Source organism: Bos mutus, chromosome 12 (assembly GCF_027580195.1).
Source record: "Bos mutus isolate GX-2022 chromosome 12, NWIPB_WYAK_1.1, whole genome shotgun sequence".
Classification (NCBI taxonomy): Eukaryota; Metazoa; Chordata; class Mammalia; order Artiodactyla; family Bovidae; genus Bos; species Bos mutus.
In genome coordinates this window covers 70,229,185-70,256,707 of record NC_091628.1, presented here as the reverse complement: position 1 = coordinate 70,256,707, position 27,523 = coordinate 70,229,185, and the positions used below count along the sequence as shown (strand labels likewise).

General features: G+C 43.3%; 1 protein-coding gene across 1 annotated transcript; it reads left to right on the top strand.

The window, feature by feature from the left end:
• Positions 1 to 26,589, top strand: CDC16 (cell division cycle 16). Its single transcript, XM_070380669.1, has 18 exons — positions 1 to 175; positions 1,293 to 1,347; positions 1,444 to 1,541; positions 2,827 to 2,865; positions 3,119 to 3,259; positions 5,194 to 5,353; positions 6,234 to 6,325; positions 6,897 to 7,030; positions 7,783 to 7,862; positions 8,863 to 8,912; positions 9,727 to 9,800; positions 11,453 to 11,578; positions 16,493 to 16,645; positions 17,892 to 17,955; positions 20,286 to 20,347; positions 21,252 to 21,387; positions 22,873 to 22,963; positions 26,115 to 26,589. The coding sequence occupies exons 1-18, from the start codon at positions 128 to 130 to the stop codon at positions 26,372 to 26,374; spliced, it is 1,863 nt and encodes a 620-aa protein (XP_070236770.1). The 5' UTR covers positions 1 to 127; the 3' UTR covers positions 26,375 to 26,589.
• Positions 26,590 to 27,523: the final 934 nt, after the last annotated feature.

Genomic DNA, 27,523 nt, shown 5'->3' with positions numbered 1-27,523 from the left:
GCCGGGAGCGGAAGTTCCCGGGCTCCGCGCGCGGTCCAGTGGCGTTGGCGCGGGCGCCGGGCGCGGGCCCAGGTCTGCCTGGTGGGCAGCGGGACGCGGCGAGCGCGCCGGGCCCGGCCCCGCAGCCATGAACCTGGAGCGGCTGCGGAAGCGTGTCCGGCAGTACCTGGACCAGGTGGGGTCGGCCGGGGACGCTGGCGGGGCTCTGGAGACGCGGTCCTGGCGGCGCGCGGCCATGCGGCCCTGGGCTTTGGTTCGGGCCGGAGCCCTGGAGGGAGCGTCGAGCGCCGGCCCTCTGCGGCCGGCAGGCCGGGGAGCGCTGGGCGACGGGCGTCTCCGAGAGCCCGGCACGGGTCGGCGACCCCGAGCCCGGTCCGGCCAGTTCAGCACACGCTTCCTACTGAGCGCAAGTCGAGGGGTGGCCTGTGAACTTCGCTAGTAAATAGAAAACGTTTAAAGCTTGGTTGTCCTTATTTGGGCAAGTTTAAGTGAATAATGATAAAGACAAACTTCTAATGTCAAAATCAGTACTTTAAAAAGTTCGTGTTAACTACACCTCCTCTCCCTTCCCTTCGCTTGAATGAGCATCAGTGTTTAAGGAAAGACGTATTTCCAGAATCAGCAGCATCCCTTTAGTCTACGATGTCACCTAGTCTTTGTAAAATATATGTGGTCCCAATAAATTGGAAACCAAGAAGGGGAGAGAAAAGCCTGTTCAGTGTGAACTGTTAGGAGTTGAATGTGAAATATTGTTGCTGGTTGTTTGCAACATTCAGAACGCTGTATTTTGGTTTGCCTTAAGTCAGATGAGTTAACCAAATTCTTCCGGAGCACTTTTCCTCTGGCTCTGGGCGAGGAAGGGGACAGGCCTGCTTTCAGCCTTCCAGGCACTAAGGTTGGGCAGATCTGTGACCCTGCCAGAGCATCCCTCCTCCCACATTGACTGGCAGCGGAGTTCCAGGTTCGCATCTAGGAGGCCTGAGGCAAAGACTGAGAGCCTCGCTGGCGATCACTTAATCAGCCACGTCCTTAAATACCTGCTGAGGTACTTCTGCAGAGTACAAATTTTTTAAAAAATCTGCCTTCTTAAATTGTATGTCAACAGTCTTCCACGGAACTAAAACTCACCTGCGATAGAATACAGAGATACGATTGATACTATACATTAAAAAAAATACTGTATTGAGATGTTGGTGTGTTATATAGCATTAAAACCTTCTAGTAATACTAGCTATCTGTGTAAAACTGTTGAAAGAACAGGGTAATTACTGCTTTTTCTTTTTATGATGCAGCAACAGTATCAGAGTGCTCTGTTTTGGGCAGATAAAGTAGCTTCACTCTCTCATGGTAAGTGACAAATTCTATTTTTCTGATTTCTCTATCCTTAAAAGAACTTTCTACTTCACCTCGCACCTTTGACCCTTTATGTGACTTTCCCTCCAGAGGACCCCCGGGACATTTACTGGTTGGCCCAGTGTCTTTACCTGACAGCCCAGTATCACAGGGCGGCTCATGCACTTCGGTCTCGGAAACTGGACAAAGTGAGTGAGTCCAAAGGTGTTAAAAATGTTGTTAGGTTAGTATTTTAGGTATATGTTCTTTTTATGTGAACATACTTTGAAGAATATTTTGAAGGATTCAGTTTCTCTTATGAAATGTAAAGAGAAATTTCTTGTGTTTCTTTTCATGTTTCTTTTTGGTCTCAGCATGAGGCATGCGGAAGCTTAGTTCCCTGAACAGGGATGGAACCCATGTCCCTTGCGTTGGAATCGCCAGGAAAGTCAAAGAGAAATGCTCTTATTCCTAACTCAGGTCACTTTGTTTTTCCCTCCTGCCACCCCCACCCCCCATCCAGTCACTAAGTTTTGACAACACTTTTCTAAATAGCTCTGAAAGTATTGGCTGTTCCTTTCTGTCTGATTACCACTCTGCACATCAGGCCTGTAATTTGTCTGTTTGTTGTTTTAGCCTCTCTCTTTTGTTCAGTAACATCTTTCCCACACCCCTTTCCTTGTCTCCAGTTCATCCTTTAAACTCTCACAGGGTGGTCTTCCTAAAACAGATCTGATTACATCTCTCACAGTACCACTCAGCGCTTTCTCAGTGCTTTCCTAGTACCTACAGGATTCCCTAGTGGCTCAGCTGGTAAAGAATCCACCTGCAATGCAGGAGACCTGAGTTCAATCCCTGGGTTGGGAAGATTGCCCTGGAGAAGGGAAAGGCTACCCACTCCAGTATTCTGGCCTAGAGGATTCCATGGACTGTATAGTCCATGGGGTTGCAAAGAGTTGGACACGACTGAGCGACTTTAACTCATAAAGTCAGATGCAGTCATGGACGCCCCCCCAGGTGTTTTGTGATTTCTCTCCAGTTGTCACGTAGCCACCACCACCGTCAGTGCGTGGAGTGTGTGTCCAGTCATGCTCGCTGCTCGCAGCTCCTGAGACGGGTGACAGTTGCTCACACTCAGTGCTGGGATGCTGACCAACTCCCAAGTTACCTTCTCCCCCGGAGGGGGTTTCCTTATTCAACTGGCTAGTATTTTTTCATGCGATTCTTTCATAGCTTATAAAAGAAACTATGTGGTGTACTTATGTCTCCCTTGTTACAACCTCCTTGAGGCAAGTCCTTATTCCTTTTTGAATCCTTGGTGCTTGGCAAACAGTAGGTTCATGATGAATATGAGTTAAAAAGACTTTTTTTCTCTGTGAGAGTAGAAGAGGAATCATGAAAATAACTTTGATCTCTTTTTTGTTATACTTTTCTTTTCGATCGAAGATGCATGTTATCTTGATCACTTTTTTGATAGATTAATTTCTTTTCTAGTTGTACGAAGCATGTCGCTACCTTGCAGCTAGATGCCATGTAAGTATTGCTCTGGTTATTTGGTAAAGGTTTAATGCTGTGAATCTTTGTATCCCTCACATGAGAGTGAGAATTCAGTATACTGATTCTCCATTTACTAAAAGCTGATGTGCATGAAGAAAATTCTACTTTAAATTTTAAATTTAAGTAATGAGTGGGTACAGTATTCATGACCTTTTAAAATCTTCAGTGACTGTGTTTATTTAGTATCAGAAGTCATAAGTGACAAAGGCTGTGTCTGTTTTTAATATAGTTTGCTGCGAAAGAACATCAGCAGGCTCTTGATATTCTTGACATGGAGGAGCCGATCAACAAACGGCTGTTTGAGAAATGTTTGAAGGATGAAAGTGGCTTGAAAGACCCCTCCAGTGACTGGGAAATGTCACAGTCCTCAGTAAGTAATACAGTAAGAAGTTTCAGTGACATCAGTAAGAATTGCCCACAGGAGAGGGCAAATATAAATCACCTTCTTTTACTTCAGTATGATCGTCTTAAAATAGTTGGGTTGCCAACTTACTTGATTTTCCCAACCCGAAAAGATTTTAAGACATTTCTGAGCCATTAGAAGTTGTTATTGTGTCCTTAGATGCTTGAATCTGAAATAGGCAAACTTAAGGTCTTTCTTTTCAACTTTGATGTTTTAAATTCCTTCCCACTTTTCCCTTCTTAACTGTGTTTGACGAAGTGACTTAGCAGCAGCAGCAAGAAACCTTGTTCTTTCCAGGAAGTGGTTTGATGTTACTATTTGTGTTATTTTCTGTATTTCAGTTTGTGTACTTCATACCTGCCTGAAATTGCAAATTCCTGCTGGCAGAGATTATATAATGTAATGTAATAGATAACATTCACAGCCAGATTACTAATCTGGACTGTTATTCTTTTTTTAAACAACTGTCTTGAAATGTAATTCACATAACATGCAGTTCATTCTTCAGAAGTGCATAGTACATTGGGTTTTAGTATATTTACTGAGCTGTACAATCCTTACCATAATCACTTTGAGAACTTTTTTTTTTTAAATTTCAGCAAGAGACCCTATATCACTTAGCTGTTAGCCACCAATTCCTTCATATCCCAGTTACTCTTTGTAACATATCTGTGCAGGAACTTGGTTACTCTGCTCTTCACCGTATAGTGGTAAGAATACTAAACATTCTTAGGTTTTTTTTTTTTTTTTGAAGAAACACATTGTTTTTTGTGTGAGGAAATGCGTTGACGAGCGAGTTGAGGATTATTACTTTTGGACCTCTTATACATTAACTGCTAAGAAATGCATGATTTATTTTTAATGCAGTATTTATTTTATTGAGTTTATGTTTTTTTAATAACTCACAGATACTGCATAGGTCTAAGATTCTCCCATAATGTCCTCTACTGTTTTTAATTGTGATTTTATGATGAGTCTCCTTCATCCCATTTCCAGTTAGTGGCGTCTCTGCATGCATGTGTGCTCAGGCGCTCAGTTGTGTCCTGTCTTTTGCGACCCCGTGGACTGTAGTCCGTCAGGCTTCTCTGTCCAGGGAATTTTCCAGGCAAGATGACTGGAGTGGGTTGCTGTTTCCTTCTCCAGGGGGTCTTCCCCACCCAGGAATAGAGCCCCCGTCTCCTGCATTGGCAGGCAGTTTATTTAAGCCACCTGAGAAGCCTAATGGCATCTCTGGACAACCTTTAAGCTCACTTATTTGTTTTTTGAGGTTCAAATCTAGAACATAAATCTGGTTTCTCCATCCTTTTGTTACTGGTAGTAGTGAGGTGGCTACTGTGTGAGCTGCTTACCATGTGCTGCCGCTGGATGGTACCACCTCCGACCCTTACAGCGCCTGTGAGTTAGATGGGGGGGGACTGAGGCGTGAGCAGCTGGAGCGTGGTCCAAGGCCACTTGGGAGCATCACAGCTGGGACTGGAGCTCGCCTCTCTCCGGGTCCCGAAGGCCAAGCTCCTGACCCGTGCTGCGCTGCTGCCAGTTCTCTAGTGCTTCCTCAGGTTCGTCCCTGAGACGCACCGTCAGGCTCTCTTCATGTTGACTCGGCGTGTGTGTGCTCTGTGAGCTGTTCTGCCGTCTTGGAGGCAGAACAAGTATGAACAAAGTAGCATCGACGCATAACCGAGTCATAAAGGTTTGTTGACGTGAGGGAGCCTCGGGAAGGTAGGTGCCAGCAGTTTTACTTTGTTTTATGTTTCTGTTAATGTGTATTGTGTCTGACACTGAGATGGAGTGAATCCTTTTAGATATTAAAAAAAAAGTCTTCGCCTTCGGACAGCATATGATTTTTGATCAAAATTACTTTCAGTAGTATTGACTTAGTATGTGACTTATTTTTCCAACAGATAAAGAGTTCCATTTGTCTTTTACGAGGAAAAATCTATGATGCTCTAGACAACCGAACCCTCGCTACCTATAGCTATAAAGAAGCTTTGAAGCTTGACGTGTATTGCTTTGAAGCATTTGATCTGTTAACGTCCCACCATATGTTGACAGCCCAAGAAGGTTTGGAAACCCAGGTGTTTTTATGTTTAGCAGAATTAATATTGTTTGTTTTTCTGAAACTTATAGACTCAATAGCAGGCTATGTACAGGTTTTAAATAAACCTGTTCGCTTCCTTCATGTCTTCAGACGTGAAGCATTTTGCAAAATACAGTATTGGGAAGTACTTCTTGCAGTCAGCCTCTTGATGACTTGAGGTTGTGTAAGAATTCAGGGTCTGATTCAGTGATTCCCAACACGGCTGCACTTTAAACCCCGAGGAGTTTGACAAATATTCAGTGTGCAGGTCCCGACTCCTGACCAGTCAAGTCAGAATCTGTGGTGGGAGCCTGGCATCAGGTGGTTCTAAGGTGACACACGGGCTGAGAGCCATTGACCGAGTGTGTGGCCAGTGGTGCGAGGTGCCTGAACGAGAGACGCAGAGAAGGTGGAGGTGTGTCAACAGGACTCAGACATATTTTGGCCTGATGAGCTCTCAGCCTGTGGTTTTGTCCCCTGGGGGACATTCGGCAGTGTCTGGGGAGAGTCTGACTGTCTCAGCTTGGGGGCAGGTCAGGGTGGGGGTTGGAGGTTGCCTGTGGAATCCTGTGGGTAGAGGGCAGAGGACAGCCAGCACGGCAGAGATTGTCCCCGCAGAGTCCGTCGTGCTGAGGCTGGGGGTGACGCTCAAGCCTGAGGGTGACTAGAGTTGCCTGAAGGTTCGCGCACAGCTGTTGCATGGTTCTCATCACCTGGGTCTTAGTTTTCTGTAGTACATTTGATCTTGTTGTTTTCTTTTGACTTCTGTATGCTTAGACCAAGAGTTATAGAAGAATAATTTTTGTTGCTGATTTTTTTCACCATAATTACTGAGGACATTCTTTTTTTGTTAATATTTTTTAGAAAAAGAACTTCTTGAATCACTACCTCTTAGCAAGCTCTGCACTGAAGAACAGGAATTGCTACGTTTTCTGTTTGAGAACAAGTTGAAAAAGGTAAATTAAAATATCAAGTTAGTATTTGCTCTATATAAGTATCGTATTTCTTTCTTTAAATTTGGTCTCTATTTTATGGGTTAAGAATTTAAACATTAATTTTTATTAGTTTAGCACATTTGCAGGAATACACATAGGTTATTTTAAATAATATGATTCCTAACAAAGCTTTCAAAAATATGTCTTTCTCCCAGGAACAACTCTTACTTTTATTTTTTTTTTCTTTTCCTGCCAACTTTTTAATAATGTTAGTTTCTAAATCAATGACTCTCTCATACTCTACAACTCTTACTTTTAAAAGATGAAACTGTTAGATAATGGGATGATGTGTGAAAATGAGGGTTTTTTCTTATGTTTCCTGTACTTCTACTTTGTAAAATACTTCCTACCATGGAATTCTGTGATAAAAGTGAGAAGAGAATCAGACTTGTGAAAGGAGTGTTGGTAACACTTGCAGTTGGAAGTTCGAGAGTGTCGCACCTGTCGTGTGTTAGACATTGAAACACTCGGGTCAGGTTGAGTGTGCCTTCCGTGCTTCCCACTGAGCCATGTTTGCGTTCCTCTGTTTCAGTATAATAAGCCTAGTGAAACTGTCATCCCTGCGTCTGTAGATGGTTTGCAGGAGAATCTGGATGTGGTCGTGTCTTTAGCTGAAAGACATTATTATAACTGTGATTTTAAAATGTGCTACAAGCTGACTTCTGTGTAAGTACATCCACTTACTTTTGTGCAGGAACGTAGAGTATAGCCCGCTTTACATGAGCAGTGTGTGGGATATGCTTTCTGAATGATGTCGACTGATGGGTGCGCCTTTGCAGAGTACAGAGCGGGTGTTGGCTCAGAAGAGCAGTCTACAGACAGAGGCGTGCGCACATTTGTTGCTTCGTGTCATTAACTCGGGAGTGTCCGTGTCCATCCCCAGCGATAATGTGCAAGTTTGGGAATCCCATCCTGGCACGTGCTTTATAAAGTCGATTCTTTGTTGCAGTAGAGAGGAATAAAACCCCACAGGGACTGAACGTCAGGCTCGCTTGCCAGGCCTCCTGCCCCACCGTCAGTTCTTCTCTGTACATAGTTCACATTTGCCTCTGGGGCTGCTTAAAAGACTTGAATTCACAAAGATTTTAATTGACAAGTAGGATTCATTTAATATTTCATATCATTTTTGATCCTTCTAAATAGACCACTTAAATTATATTTGTTAATTTAAAGTAAATGTTTGTAGTGATGTTTATTACTTGTGAATAAATCAGGATTTTCACTTTAATTTATAACCTAATCATTGCCTTAACTAAGATAGTCTGAGGATAATGGAGTTAAGAAACTAAAAATGTATTACAACCCACAGTATTGTGTGTAATGTGGAAATGACTGTTTAAATAAACATAGCTAATTGTAATGAGTGCTGTTACAAACTGTTTGTACCTACATACATAATGTGCTGCTTTAACTTTCAGAGTGATGGAAAAAGATCCTTTCCATGCGAATTGTTTACCTGTACATATAGGAACACTTGTAGAGCTGAATAAAGCAAATGGTAAGACTATTTTAAAACTAAGAATTTTTATAACAAAAATATTCTGTAACTGGAAATTTTCTCTCTCGAGTCCTGGGTAATTGCAACTGCAGGTGACAGCTAGGGGAAGAAGCGCCCGTCAGACTGACCAGTGGTCTGTCTCGTCATGGCAGCAGGACACGCTTCCTTTATCCCTACTTTCTGCTTCCTTTTTTAAATGTAATTTGTGTTCCAAGATGTCATAACTTTAGAGTGTTGGGTGGTGGTTTGCCTTTTTCTTTTTCTTGTAAAATCCATAAGAAAGCTGATATGGCAAGAGTCAGTAACTTTAGAAATTGTAAGGGGGCAGAGTTTTAATGTTTTCCATATTTTAACATTTCAGAAACATTTAGAGTTTGGACTATATTTGCCCTTAAATCTTTTAAACTGAATGATCAGCTCTGTCAAGAAGGGTAGCCAGGCACTCCAGCTCTAGGCTTGCTGCTCCGAGTACCATCCGTGGACCTGCAGCATCGCGTCTCCTGCAAGTGGCTGCGGGTGCAGGCGCTCTAGCCAGCCTGGTCTTTGTGTCACTCAGGAGGAACTCACCTTGCTGATGCGATAAACTGGAGAGGTTGGTCAGCCAACCTGGTTGTGGGTGGTTGAGATGGTCTGTGATAGGCCCCTGGAGTAAGAGACGTGGGCTTTAAGACAGGCGAGGCCCTTTGAAGCAACCCAAGCACGTGAAGTGCTCTGTCATGTGCTGCTCGTCCAGGCTTCTAGGCCCTCTGAGTGCTGCCTGCCCACTTAGTACCAGGTGTGGGGTGGGGAGTAAATGACAGCCAGTGACTGCTCGTGGAGTTTCTGTGTTGCATCAGGTAAATGAATTTTGTGTCTAGGAAGAAAGAAAAGTATAAAATCACTGCTGCGAGAACACAGTGTATATCGTTGTAAAGAGTTGTAACTGGGGGAAACTCATATCTTAAAATTCCATTTGCTATGAATAATTTTATTCTTTTTTTTTTCTTTTTCTCTAATGTAGAACTTTTCTATCTTTCTCATAAATTGGTGGATTTATATCCTAGTAATCCTGTAAGTAAATATAAACTTTTTTTCCTTATAGTAATTTTTTCTTACTTAAACTTTAAGAAAATACTTAACTAGTGTTTAGATAGAGGCTAAATTTAAGTTGATACAGATGTTTTATTTTAAGTTGTTGGAGCAGAATCTTCTAATGGTTATGATCATTAGAAGCAGTGTTCACTTTTTCAAATCACAAAAGTATTTTTTAGTATATAACTTAAAAATCTTTATTTTTATGATTATAGGAATAATATATGCTTATCATTTTAAAATATTTAACATACAGAAAAAGTAAATACTAAAAGTGAAAGCCGTATATCTCTCATAAGCAATGTTAATACCTGCTTGGTATTTCTCCTGTTGCATGTATGATAACTTACTGAATTATGCACTGAGTGAATCATTGTGTCTTCCAAACTGTCATGGATCAGAACAAAAACATAGAAATTGAAAATGGAATCAGAAACTATGTGTTTAAAGACAAAAGTCAGGAGTCAGGGTTTAAATCTCTGAGAAGAATCTGCACCCCATAGTGGAAACCGTTTATAAAGTGGAGAAGTCAGTGCAGGAGAAGTTAGCTAACGAGGTGGAGTCTGTAGACCCAAGCTGGGGCCTCGTGCTTCAGATGCTGCAGGAATACGGTGGGAGGCACCTGGAGCAGCAGCTGTCGAGAGTCTGGTCTGTCTTCACCCGGGACCTTTCGTAGACAGCCTGTGTAGAGAAGGTTCTGTCGTGAATGAGTGTGTGCTGGACATCTGACTTGTTGCTGATTCCCAGTGCAAGGTTATGTGCCTTTGGTCATGGTGCATTTTAAACTTTTTAGGTGTCTTGGTTTGCAGTGGGATGCTATTATCTCATGGTTGGTCATAAAAATGAACATGCCAGAAGATATCTCAGGTATGAACTTACTGTCTTCCTCCCTCTGTAGTAGTGAACCTACAGGAAGTAATTTCTTCGTCATCTGCCTTAATATAGTAACTTGTAGTACTTTAAAAGCAGTATGAAAGAAGGTGTTTTCTCCAGATTTTATTCAGTTGTATCCATTGTGTTCCCTGCTCTTTATAAGATGCTGTAGAGGGAAGGGGAGATAAAAGTAGTCAGTGGTATAGACCTTGTCTTCAAGGGGCTTATGATGTATTTAAATTTTTATTTATAAATGAGAATAAATATGAATAGGGAATAATATGAAATATTTTGGGAGTTTGTTATTTACAGAGATAGTATTAACCTCTTACTATGAGGACTTTTTTAATTGTGAAATTACATGAAACTCCGAGGTCAGGGTCACTAAATGTGACTGTAGAACAGTATTCCTGGGGACGTGCCTGGTGGTCCAGCGGTTAAGACTCTGCTTCCACTACAAGGGCACATGTTCAACGCGGGGTGTGGGAACTGAGATCGCACATGCCACGCTGTGCAGCCTAAATAAATAAATAAAAAATACTTAAATCAGAATGCTTGGCAAAGTGAACAGGTTTACCTAAGGATCTGCTGTGGTATTAGCTTGAGGAGTTCCATGCAGCCCAGTCCAGCTGCTTAACCAGTGTTATTCAATTACTCAAGTACAGAAAAAGCTCTAGTAATACCTGTGACTTCCTCCATGTGAACGGAATAGAAAACGGATCTGTGGTAAAGTTCATAAACTTTGGACCCAGCTTTGATTGCTAGACCCCATGCTGCCACTTACTAGGTATGATTCCTTGGGAGAGTTCATTCCCCTGATCCTCCCTCTGCCGTGAAATGGGGAGTGATGCATCTGTGTGCCAGGACTGTTAAGAAGCTGAGGTGACAGGAGAGGAGCCTGCGCTAGGGAGAGCGCTCGGTTTGCTGAGTGTTAAGCACTTCAGGGACACGTGCTTGTGTTTTTGGGAGCAGGATGATTCGTGTTACAGCAGTTCGCTTGGGCTGTGCTGCTTTGATTTACTGCGCTTATTCAGTGATGAATTCTATGTGAAACAGGGAGCATCTGGGTAAAAGAAATCTTAGAAAATAAAATGCTAAGAAAGTGGGAATCTCGTCCTTTATATTTTTCATGTTTTGTGATATGCTGTCTTTATTGCTCATTGTGGGTCACCTAGTTGAAGACTGTAAAACTATGTAGTCCTGTCCATCGAACCATCTGTAGGCTGTCACTTAATCTTTCCATCCTCGATATACTTAACCCTTAAAACATAAATAACCCTGAAAGTTACCAGGGTTAGATGGTGCATAGCAGGCCTTCATTAAAAGGTTGCTTCTGCCGCTGGTTATCTCCTCCACTTTGAAATGAAGCTCCTGGGTCAAGTAATGTTTATAAAGTCTATGCAGAACGCTAATGGGTTCCACTATATACCTAGGAAGTTGTGGACCTCTCCTAAAATTACTTAAAATTTTGCTTGTACTATTAAGCATTATTTTATTTCAAGTGAATTAACACAGTGTTACATTAGTGTTTAATACATTGACAGCTTTCATTAACATAATTCTGATGTCCTTGAAATAGTCAACTTCCATAAAATTAACCTAACAACTTTAAACATTACACACATGAATGAAATTTCATCTTTTAGCAAAGCTACGACGCTGGAGAAGACCTACGGGCCGGCATGGATCGCGTACGGGCATTCGTTTGCAGTCGAGAGTGAGCATGACCAAGCGATGGCCGCCTACTTCACCGCAGCGCAGCTGATGAAAGGGTGCGCGGGACAGGCTGATGCAGCAAGTGGGATTTCGTTATCACCGTCTCGGCCACTGGGTTGCTAAAGCGTAGTGTGTCTCGTTAGTAGCTTACACTTGTGAAGTAGCTCTGGGGGCGAGAGGGAAGACAGCTGGCGTGACTTTGCCGAGTAGTTTATCCTGACCGGCACAGAGGGGCGTGCTCACGCTGGCTGAGGGAGCGGAGGAGGGCGGAAGCTGTCTCATGTGCTCATACAGCAGTGGCCAGGCCGTGAGCCGGGAGGCTGCTCGTATCCTGCTGCTGTGCAGAAGGTGTCTATGTGGCTTCTTTAATGATTCAGATTCAGGACTGAGCCTGCCAGGGCTGTGAATTCATGTCCGTGTTAAATGTTTTGATACTAACTGAGCCCTAACAGTATGTTGCTTTGCGGAGCAGAGTACTGCTGTTCTTCCTGTTGACTCTTTTTAGGTCTGCACTGGTTTCACTTTGCCCCGTTCTCTCGTGTGGGCTGCTGCTGCTGCTGCTGACCACAGCCTTACCTCTGATGGGGAGGTGGTGGGAGTGCCAGGGTGCCTGCTGATCTTGGCCAGTTACTCACCTCCTGAGAAATAGGAGCAACAGCAACACTTAGGCCTAGGCTGACTGAGGAGTGATGAAGAAAATTCTAGTTACAGACTGGGATCAGTTTCTGACACACAGAAAGCACTCAGTGCAAGTTAGCTACCTTACCTTGTTGCTTGAATTGCATTTGTTAGGTTTGATTTACTGGCACTCAGTTCTGCATCTATATTATTTAGGGTCCCAGCTTTTTTAAGTGTATTACATTTTCTGTGTATGACTTTGATATCTAAGTAGCTGTCCATGACACTATTATAAAAGACACAGCTCCCTGAGAATCCTAGTCTTTCAGGCTGCCATAACAGAGACCACAGACAGTGGTTTAAACAAAAGAAGTCAGGTTTCTCCCGTCTCGGAGGCTGGCCGGCCGGTTTGGTTCCTGGTGAGGGCGCTCGTCCTGGCCTTTGGGCGGCTGCCTTCTCACTCTGTCCTCATAGGGAACTCGGTCTGCCGTCCCTCGTAGGATACTAGCCCTGCTGTGTTGGGGCCCCACCTTTACACCCTCATCTGACCTTTATTATTTCCTCATAGGCCCTCTCTCTGAGTGTAGTCACTGGAGGCCAGCATGGGGCCTAAGGTATGGGTTTGGGGGAGACATACATCAGTCTATGATCCTGACATATTACTGGTACAGTCCTCCAGATTACAGTTGTTCAACCAGTTACTGACCCACCTAAATGGTCCTCGTACCCAGTCCATCCTGTTGACCACGACTGCCAGATGCTTTCCAGTGCTTTGCTGAAGCTTGGCTCAGTGTCCGCACGTACCCCTAATGTGTCAGTCTGGCAAACTGCAGCAAATAATAACTTGCTGTGGGTTGTTTCTTCCGAGCAAATGCTAGAGTCTGCTAGTTTTATTTTGCTCTTCTGGGTGCTCACAAACCCAGAATAGTTATTACTAACAAGTAACAATTACTTCTTAGTTACTGATCAAGAGTCGAAACCAATAATTAATTATATGATTTAACACTTGTAATGTTTCCCAGTCGAGCACTTTTTAAATTAAATTTTCACATTACCTCATCAGGATAAGCATTATTTTCCTCTCCGTTTTACTTCTTCATCAGAATAGCTTTGTATTCCCTTAGCTTACTCTGTGTTTGGTTAATTGTTTGAAATTGCATACATCTGTTAAAATTTTCTTTATGACTTCTTGAGCCATTGGTTATTTAAGAGTGTTGTATAATTACCAGATATTTGTGAATTTCCAACATTTCCTTCAGTTATTTCTAATTCCAATGTGATTGAAGATCATACTCTGTGATTTCAGTGTTTTAGGTTTCTTGAGGTTCTTTACAACCTAGCGTGTCTGTCTTAGAGGACACTCCATAGCAGTCCTCCCGTGTCCGAGAGCCCCACTCCCGCCAGTGCGCTGCTCCCTGCCCTGAGTCCTGCCGGGCCACAGTGTTGTTCACGGCTTCTCTTGTCGGTTCTCCACCTTGTGATTTCATTCATGATTGCAAGTGGGTGTGGGTTTCTCCTTGTCACAAGTAGAGTGTTCCTGTGAAACCTTTAATAAGCTGAAGTCGTGGAAAGTTTCTTTCCCATAAAAGCAGATCCCATAAAAGCAGATACCTTCTTCATATTTCCATTGGTTAGCCAAAACGGGTGGGTCCTGCATGCCCATGAAGTGGTGTAAAGCATGTTTTCAAATGGCAGCTGATATCCTTATTGAAGTCTCCAACTGTTCTGTTGAATTGTCTTTTTCCCTCCAATTCTGGCAGTTTTTACTACTAGCTTTGGGGTCTCTACTGTTAGATTCTTGATGGATTTAGCCTTTTATCTTTGTGAAACATCCTTGGTTGTTTCTAGTAACAGATTTTGTCTGAGTTTGTTTTATCTAATGTTCAGTGTAGCCATTCCTGCTTATTTTGGTTGTTACCTGCATGGTGTATCTCTTTCAGTCTTTTCAGTTTCAACTTGAGTCTTTTGAATCTAAAGTGTGTCACTTGTAGACAGCAAATAGTTGGAACATGGTTCTATTATTGATTCTGCTGATTTCTTGCCTTTTGTTGGAGTTTTATCCGTTTGTGTATAATATAATTAGTAATAAGGTAGGATTTAGGCTTGCCATTTTGCTCTGTTTTTTAATATGTTACATGTTTTTTTCTTCTATTTCTCCTTACTCTTTCTTTGATTAGATCCTTTGTAATTACCACTTTAATTCTGTTTTTTTCATATAGTACATTTTTTGAGGTTTTAGTCATTATCTTGGGGGGTTACAATGAACATCTTAAACAATCTACTTTGGATTAATACCGACTACTGACTAGAGTACTTTCCAACACTAACAGCCAGTTCTCTGATTCTCCAGACACCTGTGGAGTCCTACAAGTCAGTTCAGTTCTCACGCTGGTCCTGGGTCACTTGTCCTTCTGACTGACTGGCTGTAAATCAGGGGTTCCCACAGCTCCTCCTCGGGTCTGATTATTTGCTGGAATGACTCACAGAATTCAGGGAAGTGTTTTGTTTATTATAAATGATACAACTCAGAAGGAGCCAAATGGAAGAGAAGGGCAGTGCACGGTCCGTGGGTAGGAGTGCACGCAGCCTCCAGCTCTCTCAGGACCGTGCTGTGGTCACCAGCTCGGAAGCTCTTGGGATCTTGCAGTCAGGAGTGTTTCCAGAGTTTAGCCTTCAGCCTCCCTACCAGGAAGTCTGTGCATGGGGCTGAAAGTTCCAGTCCTCTCAGCACCTGGTCTTCTGGTGACCAGCCTCGCTCTGAGTCCCCATTAATGTAAATTGGGTGTAATCAGGAGGGGCTTGTTGTACATGACAAAGGACACACCTCTCACTCAGGGACTCCCCAGGCTTTTAGGAGGTCTGTGCCAGCAACCAGGGACAAAACCAAATGTGTTTCTTACTTTATGACACCAACTTAATTTCAGTAGGTCAAGTTCAAGAAGAGCTGCAAACAGAAATACATTTATACTGTCTTATCCTTACCTATGTGGTTATTTTGTCCAAATTGTTTTTCCCTTTGGATTTGAGTTACTGTCTAAGTGTCTTTTTTTTCAGCCTGAGGACTCCCGTTAGTATTTCTGGTTGGGCAGATCTGCAAACAGCAGATTCTCTGTTATCCGTTGTTGTAATGGTTTCAGTGTGTAAAGTTTTTCAAAGAAGCTGTGAGAAGGAGAGCAGGTGTATATTTGTGTTGTTTGTTACATCGACCTTTTTTTACTGTTCCAAGTTCTCTTCATTTGTTCCTATGAATTTGAGGTACTCTCTGGTGTTGCTGTCTTACTCCAGGACTCAGTACTTCCTCACTCCAAGGTACTGTCCAGTGTCACTTGCTTATTCCAGGACACATTGCTTCTTGCTTCACGACTCCTTACTCCACGTGTCCTTACTCCAGTGCTGTCTGCTGTCTCTTCCTTGCTCCAGGGTTCCGTACTTTCTCACTGCAGACGCGCTCGGTGTCGCGTGCTTTTCCTCAGACACTGTCAGCCGTGCTTCCTTACTCCCAGGCAGCTTTTGCTCCCTCCACCTCATTGGTGCTGTTAACGGTAAACATTACAGTCCTGTATACGTTAGGCCTGTCAGTCAAGAGAAGAAAGGTGAAATGTAATCACCTTTATTGGCGCTCTGTTTTTTATGTGGATTTGAATTCCTGTCTGGGGTCAGTGATTGCCCGATACTCCTGCATGTGTGTGTGTGGAGGCTCTTGGTGGCACTTCTGTAGGCAGCGCGGTTGTAACTTCAGCTGTGACTCTGGAGTGGAGCCCGGGCGGTCGGTGCTCACTGACACTGTCCGACCACCTTCAGGGAAGGGTCCTCTTACTGTGACCACTGTCTGACAGCATGAAGAGATAAAGTTCAAGGAAATTAGTTCCTCTGCCTAGTCAGAGGCTATGAGAATGGAACATGACGTATTCCAAGCTCTTTAGCGAAGAACTGCTAATAACCGATGCAGTGGAAGTCCACTTGAGGGCAGGGCTGGTTCCATAGTGGGAGCGGGGACTGAGCACAGCCATGAGGGGTCTGTGTTGCTGAGTCAGTGAGAGGAACATAGTCTTGGCTGGGGGCATGGATGCGAACACATGGGACCTGCCCTTGTGCTTTACAAGGGTTTTGTTTCTGTCTTTTTACTGTAGAATAATGGAAAATATGGGTAAATAGGTTGCTGATAGATTCTAGAAGTGGCAGCTGATTATTCTAAAAGCTTATTAGATACTTATTAAATATTAGTAAATGAAGTGTTAGAAAAAAGCTAAGTGCTCTTTTTGGTATGTAAAAGTAATTTTGCAGACAGGCTTTGAAAATATGAATTCTAAAGTTGTGAGTGTTGAATATGTGAACTTTTCCAATACTTTTAGGTGTCACTTGCCAATGCTTTATATTGGATTAGAATATGGATTGACCAATAACTCAAAATTGGCTGAAAGATTCTTTGGCCAAGCTCTAAGCATCGCGCCAGAAGACCCTTTTGTTATGCACGAGGTTGGAGTGGTTGCATTTCAAAATGGAGAGTAAGTACCCATGGGAGCCCTTTTGTTCCTTTTTGTAAACAGAGCAAAACCTTGATCACTAGAGTTTAACCTTAACTGGCCAGTGACTCTTAATAGATGTCTTATTTTAGAAGGAGGTGGACAGTTAAAAAGAAATAGCCACCATTACCTTGGAAGTCTTTAAAAATACTACACCCGGGTTTTGATCCCCTTCACTGTGGGCTGGCACAAGCTCTTAGGTCCAGGCCTGGACACTACAGGGTGGCCTGGAGGCACTGCAGAATCCCTTGTCATCTCTTTGTTGACCAGGAATTGGATTCATACATTTGAGAAAGATTTCTCACAATTTTGAAACAAAAATGTTTCCCTTTCAGTTACAGTTAATCCAAAAGTTAACCAATTAGGTTGGCCCAGCCTCTGAGTTTCCTGGTCAGTGGCTGAGGCTTGCTGTTGCTCTGGATGTTTACAGAACAGGCAGTTCGGTGTCACACTGAAAGAACTGCCTGTGATCCTTTACACTAAACTACGCGTACATTTTAAACCAGTAAATTAGTACCAGTGTAGTGTTCTTTGTGGCATTGGTGTGTATTCTAAGAACTGGGTTATCTAGTCTTTATGAGTTTGGAGCCTCTTAAAATAATGTGTAGTGATGATTTCATGCAGTCAGTTTAGTTGGAGTCTATTTTGGGCCCCTCCGTCGCCCCCCTCCCGCTTGTGCTTTTCTTGGTTATTTCACAGTTTAACATGACCCCCAAGCAGAATGCCGGAGTGCTGCTCGTGTCCTAAGTGCAGGAGGGCCGAGACATGCCTTGAATAGAGTGTGGGGTTAGACGAGCTCTGTGCAGGCGGCAGTCACAGTGCTTTTGCTGTGAGTTCAGTGTTCGTGAACCAGCAGTATGCATTAAGTAAGATGGTGCCACACTGCAGCGTGTGGAAACAGGTGCTCTGAGCAGCTGGTGAACCTGCGAGCAGAGGGCGTGGTTCTCCCACCGGGAGCGGTGGTTCCGTGTTGGCGAAAGTGCTGTTCACAGTCTTTGTAGAACCTGATTACTGAGAGTAATGAGAATATGCTCTATCTCCCAAGTACTGAGCTCTTGTGAAGGTAATGCCATAAAAGTAATCATTTGTCTCCCTTGAATTTTAAAAAACTAATTACACATGTTTATCTCATTTTTATTATTAGAAGAAGATAATTCACATATTTTTAAAATGTTTATATGTGCTAATTTTGAATAAACTACAACTTTTTCCCTCCCCTCTATTTTAGATGGAAAACAGCAGAAAAATGGTTTCTCGATGCTTTGGAAAAAATTAAAGCAATTGGGAATGAGGTATTCTATATAATATCTGTAAATACAGACACACTCATAAATATGTTTAGTATTGAGTGAAGAAAATAGTATCTGTCTTGCCTAGTATGTATTAGCCTAATATTTATCATCGCAGATGTGTGTCAGTATTTGACTTATCCTGGTACGTGGTGAAAAAAGAGTGTGAGAGGGCAGTTGGCTGTCTGCTTCTTCGGAGGCTCTAGTTTTGATCTGTGGGTGTAATTGGAATGCATTCGATGATGGTTCAGTGGGGAGAGTATGTGATGATCCCGGAAGGGGGTGGGCACTGTCATGTCTGACTTGTCCTTTCTTTTTGATGAACGGGTACCTGTAGCAACAGGTCCCCTTTCTGCAGGAACAGGGCCAGGTGTAATTAAAATTAGACCTGTTGTTGTTCTTCCCTACCTGGTATTTAAGATATGTTCAGATCTGTAACCAGGCTCTGGTTCCTGGGAGATGCGTGATTTTGTGCTTCCAGCTCTCTCGGATGTGAACACTGATATTACATTAAACGTGGCAGCTTTGGGCCCTGTGCACTTCTGTAGGTCAGAGGTTTGCATGTTGTTGCTCTTTGTGTCCTGATTCTTTTTATTCACACCCATGTTGTCGTATTCTGTTCTGTTACCACTTCCCGTGTCATTCTGTTCCGGCCCACAGGAACATTTACCCACAACACACATCTTCCTCAGCTGTCAGTTTCTTTTTACTGAGGAGACAGACAGAGCTCCCCTGGGCTCCCTACCCGGTGACAGCTTACTTGTCCCTGTAGACACAGCCTTGCTTACTTTGGCCTCTTGTCACATGAACTTAAGAACACCGTATTCTGTGTGTCTGCACGTTTGTGTATAAGCGGGTCGTCCGCAGTTCAGTCCCGGGTGGTCTGGATGATGTATGTATTTCTGTTAACACAGGGCTGCACTTGTGACCCTGCCCATTTTCAAAGTGTTGAATACCTTAGGATCTTGCCACTCAGGCTGGAGCAGTGCATCGGCATCAGTTGGGAGCTTGTTAGAAGCGCAGAACCTTGTGTCTGCCAAACCCGAATCTGCAGTTTTAGCAAGACTTCCAGGCAATTCTCATGCACAGAGAAGTTTGACATGCACTGTTGCAAAGCACAGTTGAAATTGAAATTATAACTTTGATGATTTGAAGGCACTTTGTGTTCTTGCAGATATTTAAAGTAATGGTTTAAATGCAAAAGCACAGTACTATTAAACTTTCCAAGTACCCATTAAAAAGTTTTATGAGGAGGCAAAGATAACTGTGTGACTTTGTTGCAGATGTCAAGAGTAGCTGCAGGAAAGCAGTTTGCGCCTAAGAATCATAGAGGATTTGTTTCTTTGACGTGGGCAGTGCCTCCCAGAGCTGGGCTCAGGGGAGTTAGAGGGTGTGGTCAGGTCTGCTGATTCACTTGGTCCTGACTCACGGCTGCCTGTCAGCTGTGTCCTGAGCTCTGAGCTGGTAGGCAACAGAGAACTGGCCCGATATTGCCTGCTCTTAGATCAGTGCAGATATAAATTGGCAGTAACAATGCAGTGCACAGGAAGGGCTGTGATTGAGGGAATAAAGGAACCGACACAGACTAGTGGGTGGGTCAGGATGGCCTTCTGGGTTCAAGGAAATGCACTTCAGTCCTAAAGGGTGGACGGCTGGCCAGGCAGAAGTAGGGAGCAGGGCATTTCAGGTATTGCAAAGGGAATGTGCAAAACTTCAGTATGGCTTGGGTTTTGAGTTCACAGAGAACATCAAGAAACAGGGCAGGAGGGCGAAATGTGGGTCTCCAGGGGCCTTGAAAGGACGTGAGAGTTTGCACCTCGTCTTGAGATGGTGGTGGGACAGGAGCAGCTCTCATAGGGGCGGCATGGTCAGACAAGACTTGTCAGTGGTGGGGTGGAGCTCTGGGAGGAGTCTGATAAGCAGGTGGTTCCTGGAGGGGTTGGGTCGGGGATGGCATGGACGTGAGTGGGGCACTCAGAGGGGTGATGTTACTGAGCTGGGATGACGGGAGAGAGGATAAGGTTAGCATATGACTTGTTGGATTTGAAGTGCTTGTGAGATTTCTAAGTAGAAACATGTACTAGGCAGATGGAGAATTCTGGGCTGGAGGTACAGAATTTGAACATTTGAGGCATAGATGGGCTCTTTGACAAAATTGTGCTGATAAAATGAACCTCAGAAAGTGTCCTCCAGTGGGAAAGATGGAGAAGCCACTAACCCTGGCTCAGTGCTGTGGGAGCACCAGGGGATACCCGCAGACAGGCGAGGTCCTGCCGTGCGGACTGGCAGGGCGGAGCCGCTTGTGAGTCGTGGTCTGATGTGCTTTGTTTTAGGTGACAGTTGACAAATGGGAACCTTTGTTGAACAACTTGGGCCATGTGTGCAGAAAACTTAAGTAAGTGAAGTAAAGCATTTTTCAGAAATTTTCTTTGTGACTAAAATTTTACTTAATTTTGTGTAGCTGTTTCCATAGTTTTTTTTTTCTATTTCCATATTTTTGAGATCCTTTAGTTTTCTTGTACTTGGTTCTTCAGATATAGCAAGCAACTGAAGAAATGTTTTTATTACCTTTGTTAGTATACTTTTATTTTAGAAATATATTGAGAATAGTAATAACTTCTGTATTCTTGGATTAAATGCTTAACTGTTCAAAATTACTTTAGAAGAATTAGGACAGTAGCACCTAATTAAAGCCATATTCGTATCCTAATCCACTGCTTTCCTCTAGATGCCAGTTTCACAGAGTGATAACTGGTATGATATTAGATCATAATTGAGAAAGAGACTCTTTGGTTAAATAAGTTTGATAACCTTGAAGTTACTCAGAAGTTAGCAGGTTTTTCAGGATATCTTGCAGTCTTTACTATGCATGATGAACTGCAGCATTTCCCAAACATTATTGTGCACGAAACCTTTTGTCACCAGGGTTTCTATAGAGCAAGTATTCTAGAAAATTTGGGGAAATGCTACTCCAGGTGACTCCTGTGGACCTTAAAGCAAAACCATTTAGTTCCTTTAACCACCCCTGGCATGGGAAGCTTGCCTTCACCTAACAGAGGCCTTGCTGCATGATGGGGCCAGGGCTAGGCCCAAGAGTCAAGGGTGGGATTCAACTGGTGGCCCTGTGGAACTGTCTGCACTTGGCTGGGAGACAGACTGAAGTGGATGCACAGTGGATGTGAGGGGCATTGCCACGTAGACCATGACTCTAATATAGGGAGGTGTTTCTGTGTGTGCCCATCCAGGAAAACCCGCTGTACCCACTGACTGCTTCTCTCTTCTGTTCTCCCTCCTCATAGGAAGTATGCTGAGGCCTTGGACTACCACCGGCAGGCCCTGGTGTTAATCCCTCAGAACGCATCCACCTACTCCGCCATCGGCTATATTCACAGTCTGATGGGCAACTTTGAGAACGCTGTGGACTATTTCCACACCGTACGTCTTTCGTTTGTACCAAGAACTTTAAATCTGATTGAGAGTTACCACTTGTTTGAAACATCTTTTCTAGGCAATGTTTTCTTATTTCAGAGAAGTGCAATTTAAAATGTACGTTTTAAAATTCTTCAGGCAACCTTGGATTTTACTCTTTTCTTTGCAGAGAAAAGTGTATGAGTTGTCGTACAGTTCTCAGATGTGAGCCTTACCTGAGTATCTGTCAGCGCAGCTGAGCTGGGTGCACGTCTAGGGAGCCCTTTGGGAAGTCCAGTCTTTCTATTTATGACTTAAAAGTAATTGCCCAACATGAGCAGAACTGCTGCATTCGTCATTGGAACAGGCTCTCTCCTTAATCCATATGCAGTATTTCATCAAATCTAAGCCACCGTTAGTAATTAGAAAGCAAAAAGATTATATCAAAACTTATGCTGCCATTTAAACTTTAAGTCTTTCCTGTCACTTTGGTTTTTTTGTTTGCTTAGAAAAAGTTCTCTTTTGGACATATTAGGGCATAGATTTTTGTCAGGGAGCACTCTGTTATCTACATAAAAGAAGATACAAGTGAAATTGTTAGGATATTCAGTTCTTCACGTTCAGAGTTTGGTTCTAAGTCACTTTTGTACCAAGTGATCAATATTCCTGTTTTCCCCAAAATTGTGTCCACATGCCAGTACACATTCCCCACTCAGGTGTTTCCCAGCTAGTGGCACTGGCTGTGCCAGAAAGTGTACCAGAACGTTTCTGGATAATGCCCACAACTCATTGCTTCCTTTGGGCATTCTTCAGGTGGTATGTGGTCTAGTCTGTATTACTCATGTGGCCGCCAGGCCCACACTGCTGACACAGGCGTGCTCACCACAGTGAGACCAGCTGACAGCAGTAATAAGAAGCCACCTGTTGAAAGACTTCCAAAGTTCAGATGCTAGAATTTGAAAAAACGTGGGTCTTCAAATTGATGAAATAACTGTATTTGGAGAAAAAGATAAAATATGAGAAAATACAACATTTCAAAGTTACATTAGTGAATGATAGATTTGTAACTGGTTTGCAAGGGTTGGTTAGAGATTTCAGGGAAGATGAAGTCCTGAAGTACCACCGAGATGACCAGATACTTGTTGAGCAGGAGTGTGGACTAAGCAGGTTTTCTAGTTTTTGTGACCTTTCAAATGTCTATATTTAAGTGTTACATAATGTATTTCTTTTCTGTGTTTTAATTAATACAGAAGGTTTCGCGGGCTTTTTAAAAATCCTTCTGGAGGGCAGCATTTCAAACATAAAAGATTGAAATAGTGTAATGACACGCTACATACCCATCATCCAGTTTCAGCAGTTACGATAGCCACTCATGTTGTCTGTATAACAACCTCCTTTCACTGCTATCCTGAGTTCCCTGGAATATTTAGAAATGAGATCCATGGCAACGCTTTAAGTCAATCAGAAAGAAACAGATTTTCTTGTAATAACCAGGCTGAATCTTCTCTGCAGGCCCTTGGTCTTAGGCGAGATGATACATTTTCTGTTACAATGCTTGGTCATTGCATTGAAATGTACATTGGTGATTCTGAAGCTTATATTGGTAAGATTATAATTGTTCTTATTGATGTTGTAGTCCATATCTTAGATCGTTGTATATCTCTGTTTAGGTGTCTCAGATTCTCATATAAATTCTAAGTTTATTTGTCTGATCATTCTTGCTATAGTAGTATCAAGAAACTCCATTTATTTCAATGGAAGAGCATGTGGGGATTAATGATTCATGGCTTCCCTAGTGGCTCAGAGGGTAAAGCGTCTGTCTGCCCGCAGTGCGGGAGACCTGGGTTCAGTCCCTGGGTTGGGAAGATCCCCAACCCAGGAGAAGGAAATGGCAACCCACTCCAGTATTCTTGCCTGGAAAATCCCATGGACGGAGGAGCCTGGTGGGCTGCAGTCCCTGGGGTTGCAAAGAGTCGGCAGGACTGAGCGACCTCACTTTGACTTGCTTTCACTTTCACTTTCTGTGTATCCGTTCACTGTAAAGTCAAGTACTTGCTATATTCACTTTCTATGTATCCATTCACTGTAAAGTCAAGTACTCGCTTTATGCAAAATGCCATTTAGAACATGGGTGATACACAAGAGTCAGTCTATCTGCATAACTGAGAAATCTTGAGGGGTTTTTCTAATAAGTAAATGCTTTATTGTTTTACAATGCAGAGTATAGCATGTTAATCTTGGCACTTCAGTGGACTGTTAAATTGCCTTATGTTCACATTTCAATGCTATGTAATTTTTCAAATTTTTATAAATGATTAGCAAGTCATAAGGTAAGTTGGTATGGAGTTGTTGGAAAAGACCCTGATGCTGGGAAGAATTTAGCGCAAGAGGAGAAGGGGGTGACAGAGGATGAGATGCTTGGATGGCGTCACTTACTCAGTGGACATGAGTTTGAGGAGACTCAGGGAAACAGTGATGGACAGAGAAGCCTGGCTTCGGTTCGTGGGTCACAAGGAGTTGGGCACGACTGAGTGAACAACAGCAAGAACTGCAGAGGTAAGTTGGTGTGGAGTTGTGGCCCTTAGTCAGGAACACTGTAAAGGAAAGAATGCTGCAGTGAGGTTGCTTCCTGAGATCTTGGGGGGCGAAGACTTCTCTAACAGGATGTAAAAGCCTAAGGGGAAAAAGTGTTAAAGTAGGCTTCAATAAAATTAAAAACTTGAGAGCAAACAGGCACACTAGAGACCAAGAGAGGTCCCTTACAACATATACATTCATCAAGGAGCTTGTCTATATGCAAAAAATCCTACACATAATCCTACAGTAAGAAAAAGTGTCATCAAAAATGGGCAAAATACTTGAACAGGAGTTTCACCAAAGAGGATATTCAGAGAATTACAAGCAAATGAAGGTGCTCGGTGTCATTACTTACCAGGAGAGTGGATAAAAGCCATGATGAGGCATCGCTATAACCTGCCAGAACGGCGAGAAGAAACAAGTACTGGTAGTACCTGGGGTTGGCGACGGCGCAGAGCAGCTGGGACTCTCGCATGTTGTTATTGCTGGATTATAAATAGGTCAGACTCTCTGGTAAACCGTTTAACAACACGTTTGCTGAAGTTAAACAGGCCTGTTGTTGCCCAGTGCGCAGCTCTGGCCAGCAGAGGCATGCCGTTTCCCACAGCCCTCAGGTTGGGTGGTGACTTGTGTGCTGGGCTTTCACTTGGCAGGGCTGGCGGTCTAAGATGGTATCATGCACAGGGGAACCACTGACAGAGCTGGGCCCCTCCGTGGGTCTTTACCCCAGGCTTCTTTATAGCATGGTGGTCTCAGGGCCTGAGGCAGAAGAACTAAAGTTTCAGGGCCCCCTGTAGGCTACAGTTTGCACAAAACCATTTCTATCACATTCTTTTCATCACAGTGAGTCACGGGTTCAATCCCTGATCCAGGAAGGTCCCACATGCCACGGGTAGTTTATTCATTTGGAGCCCCTAAGCCCATTTGCAACGACTGAGCTGGCGCTCTAGCAGAGCATGGGAGACGCGACTACTGAAGCCTGCGCTCCCAGAGCCCGTGGTCCGCCACAGGAGCAGCCGCTGCGGTGAGAGGCACGCCCTCCACAACCAGAGAAGAGCCTGTGCAGCAGTGCAGACCCAGCACAGCCCAGAATAAATGCATGAATGAAAACTATTAAAAAATGTCTGGAGACCCAGTATTAGAATGGATGTTTGCCTGCCCTCGTAGAGGTCTTACAAAAGGAGATTTCTAAGGTGGTTCATTACATGTTATTTTATTGAACATATAATGTTACGTTACATTCGGGTGTACAGCATAATGATTTAATATCTGCATTGTAAAATCACCACCACAGTAGGTCTAGGTAACATCTGTCACAACACAGAAACATTTTTTTCTTGAAATGAGAACTTACAAGGTAAACTCTCAGCAACTTCTGAATATGTAAAAGGGTGTTATTAACTGTAACTGCCATGCTGTGCTGTTTTTATCTTTAGCAGACTTGTGTGTTATCTGTCAAGACATCTGTTACTGAAAGCTATTAGTTTGAAGCCTGTAAAACTGTCAAGTTGTTCACGTCAGAATAGTTGAACCTGTGCTAAGACACTTTAGTCGTGTCCGCCTCTTTGTGACCCCATGGAGCAACCTGCCATGCTTCTCTGTCCATGGGGTTTTCCAGGCAAGAATACTGGAGTGGGTTGCCATTTCCTCCTCCAGGGGATCTTCCCCACCTGGGGATTGAGCCAGCGTCTCTTGGTTCCCCTGCATTGGCAGGCAGATTCTTTACCAGTAGTGCCACCTGGGAAGCCCTGATAGAGCTGGGCCTCTCCGTGGCCCATCCATTATTCTTAAAATTTTGATTTGTGGAAAATCAGTGTGTTTCTCTGGGCCTGGGACTTGTGACTGTACTCTGGCCAAGTGCCAGCCAGGAGTTCTCCATCTGCAGCTGCTGAGGAGGTCCTGCCCACAGGCTCCTGTTGGTGCTGACTCCTTTGAGGGTAGGAGGCGGCTGCTGAAGCCCTGGAGCTGAGCCTGCCTGTGCTTCTGGGAGCCTTCCCCATAGTCTGCCTTCATCATAAAGACCCATGGGGCAGAGAGACATGGGAACATTTTCATTAGCTATGCATGTGCTCTTACAAGGACATGCGACCCAAATGATAGAGCAGTGTTATGTATTGCTGGAAATGACACATGGGATTTTCTGTGTTGTTCTTACTGTGGTGTGTCTGTCTTTCTAGGAGCAGATATCAAAGACAAACTAAAATGTTATGATTTCGATGTGCATACAATGAAGACATTAAAAAACATTATTTCACCTCCGTGGGATTTCAGGGAATTTGAAGTAGAAAAACAGACTGTGGAAGAAGCAGGGCTTGCACCACTAGAAACCTCAAGGAAAACCCCAGATTCCAGACCTTCCTTGGAAGAAACCTTTGAAATTGAAATGAATGAAAGTGACATGATGTTAGAGACGTCTATGTCAGACCACAGTACATGATTCCAGACTAGTCCCAGTTCCCCTTTGTCTTAGAGTAAGTCTTTCCTCTCATCCTTGTCTTAAACATTTCCAGTTTCTCAACATGCATCCGGACCCCATCTCTGCATTTAGGAATGGATACTTGCCTTAAGAGATTGGATTGCAGAGTTTTGCAACAGATGTTTTCTGAATCTACAAAATAGTAATGCAAAGTGAAATAAAGAAGGTAAACCATCTCTCATGTCTTTTTTTCAACAGACTTTTATTTGGGGCTAATTTTGAACTTACAGAAAATCTACAAAGATAGTACCAAGAGCTTCCATATGCTCTCACCCAGTTCTCGTATTTTTAACATCTCATGAGGCTGTGAGACTTTCATCATAACTTAGAAATCCACCTTGGTTTTCAGTAACCAAACTCCAGGCATTTGGGATTTCACCAGTTTTCTTATGAATGTCCTCTTTCCACATCTGCATTTGGGAGGCCTAGGCTGTCAGATCTCTTAGGCTCCTTGGCTGTGACGATGTCTCAGACCTTGTCTTTCATGATCTGGACAGTTTTGAAGAGGACTCGTCAGATATTTTGTAGAATTTCCCTTAGTTTGGGTTTGTTTCAAGTATTTCTCTTGATTGGACTGGAGCGTTGGGTTTGAGGTGTGAGGTACCTTTCTCATCACATGTGTCAGGGGTGCGTGTTGTCAGCATGACTTACAGGAGGTGTCAACCTGATCACTGGTGGCATTGGAGTCTGCCACGTCTGCCCTCTGAGAAGTCATCGTTCGCCCCTTTCCACACTTTAGAAACAAATCATTAAGTACAGTCTACCCTCCGTTAGACACAGGGTTTAAGTTAAGCTCCATCCCCTGGAGTGGATGGTGATTTCATCTGTTTTCTTCTGTTTATTCATTTTATTTATTGATCCCATTTATTTATCAGCACTGACTCGTGTAAACGTATTTTCTGTTTTCGGTTGTAATTCTATACTAATGTTACTTGTGGCTTCGTTTGTTCTAGCTTTGGCTGTTGGAACTCTCTCAGCTTGGCTCTTCCGTCCTTGTCACTTGCCCCAATCCGTTAGTGTTTTTCTTCTGCATTTTTCCTTTATTTTGGTAAAATGTATGTGAGAAACTGTGGACTTGAGTTAACACTAATGCATCACTCTTGGTAACAA

Bases quoted from the DNA above. Each gene is read 5' to 3' on its own strand.
- CDC16 (XM_070380669.1), top strand. From the start codon at position 128: ATGAACCTGGAGCGGCTGCGGAAGCGTGTCCGGCAGTACCTGGACCAG. The intron at 6,326-6,896 runs GTAAATTAAAAT...CCTCTGTTTCAG, and splicing joins TTGAGAACAAGTTGAAAAAG to TATAATAAGCCTAGTGAAAC. The intron at 9,801-11,452 runs GTATGAACTTAC...TTCATCTTTTAG, and splicing joins CATGCCAGAAGATATCTCAG to CAAAGCTACGACGCTGGAGA.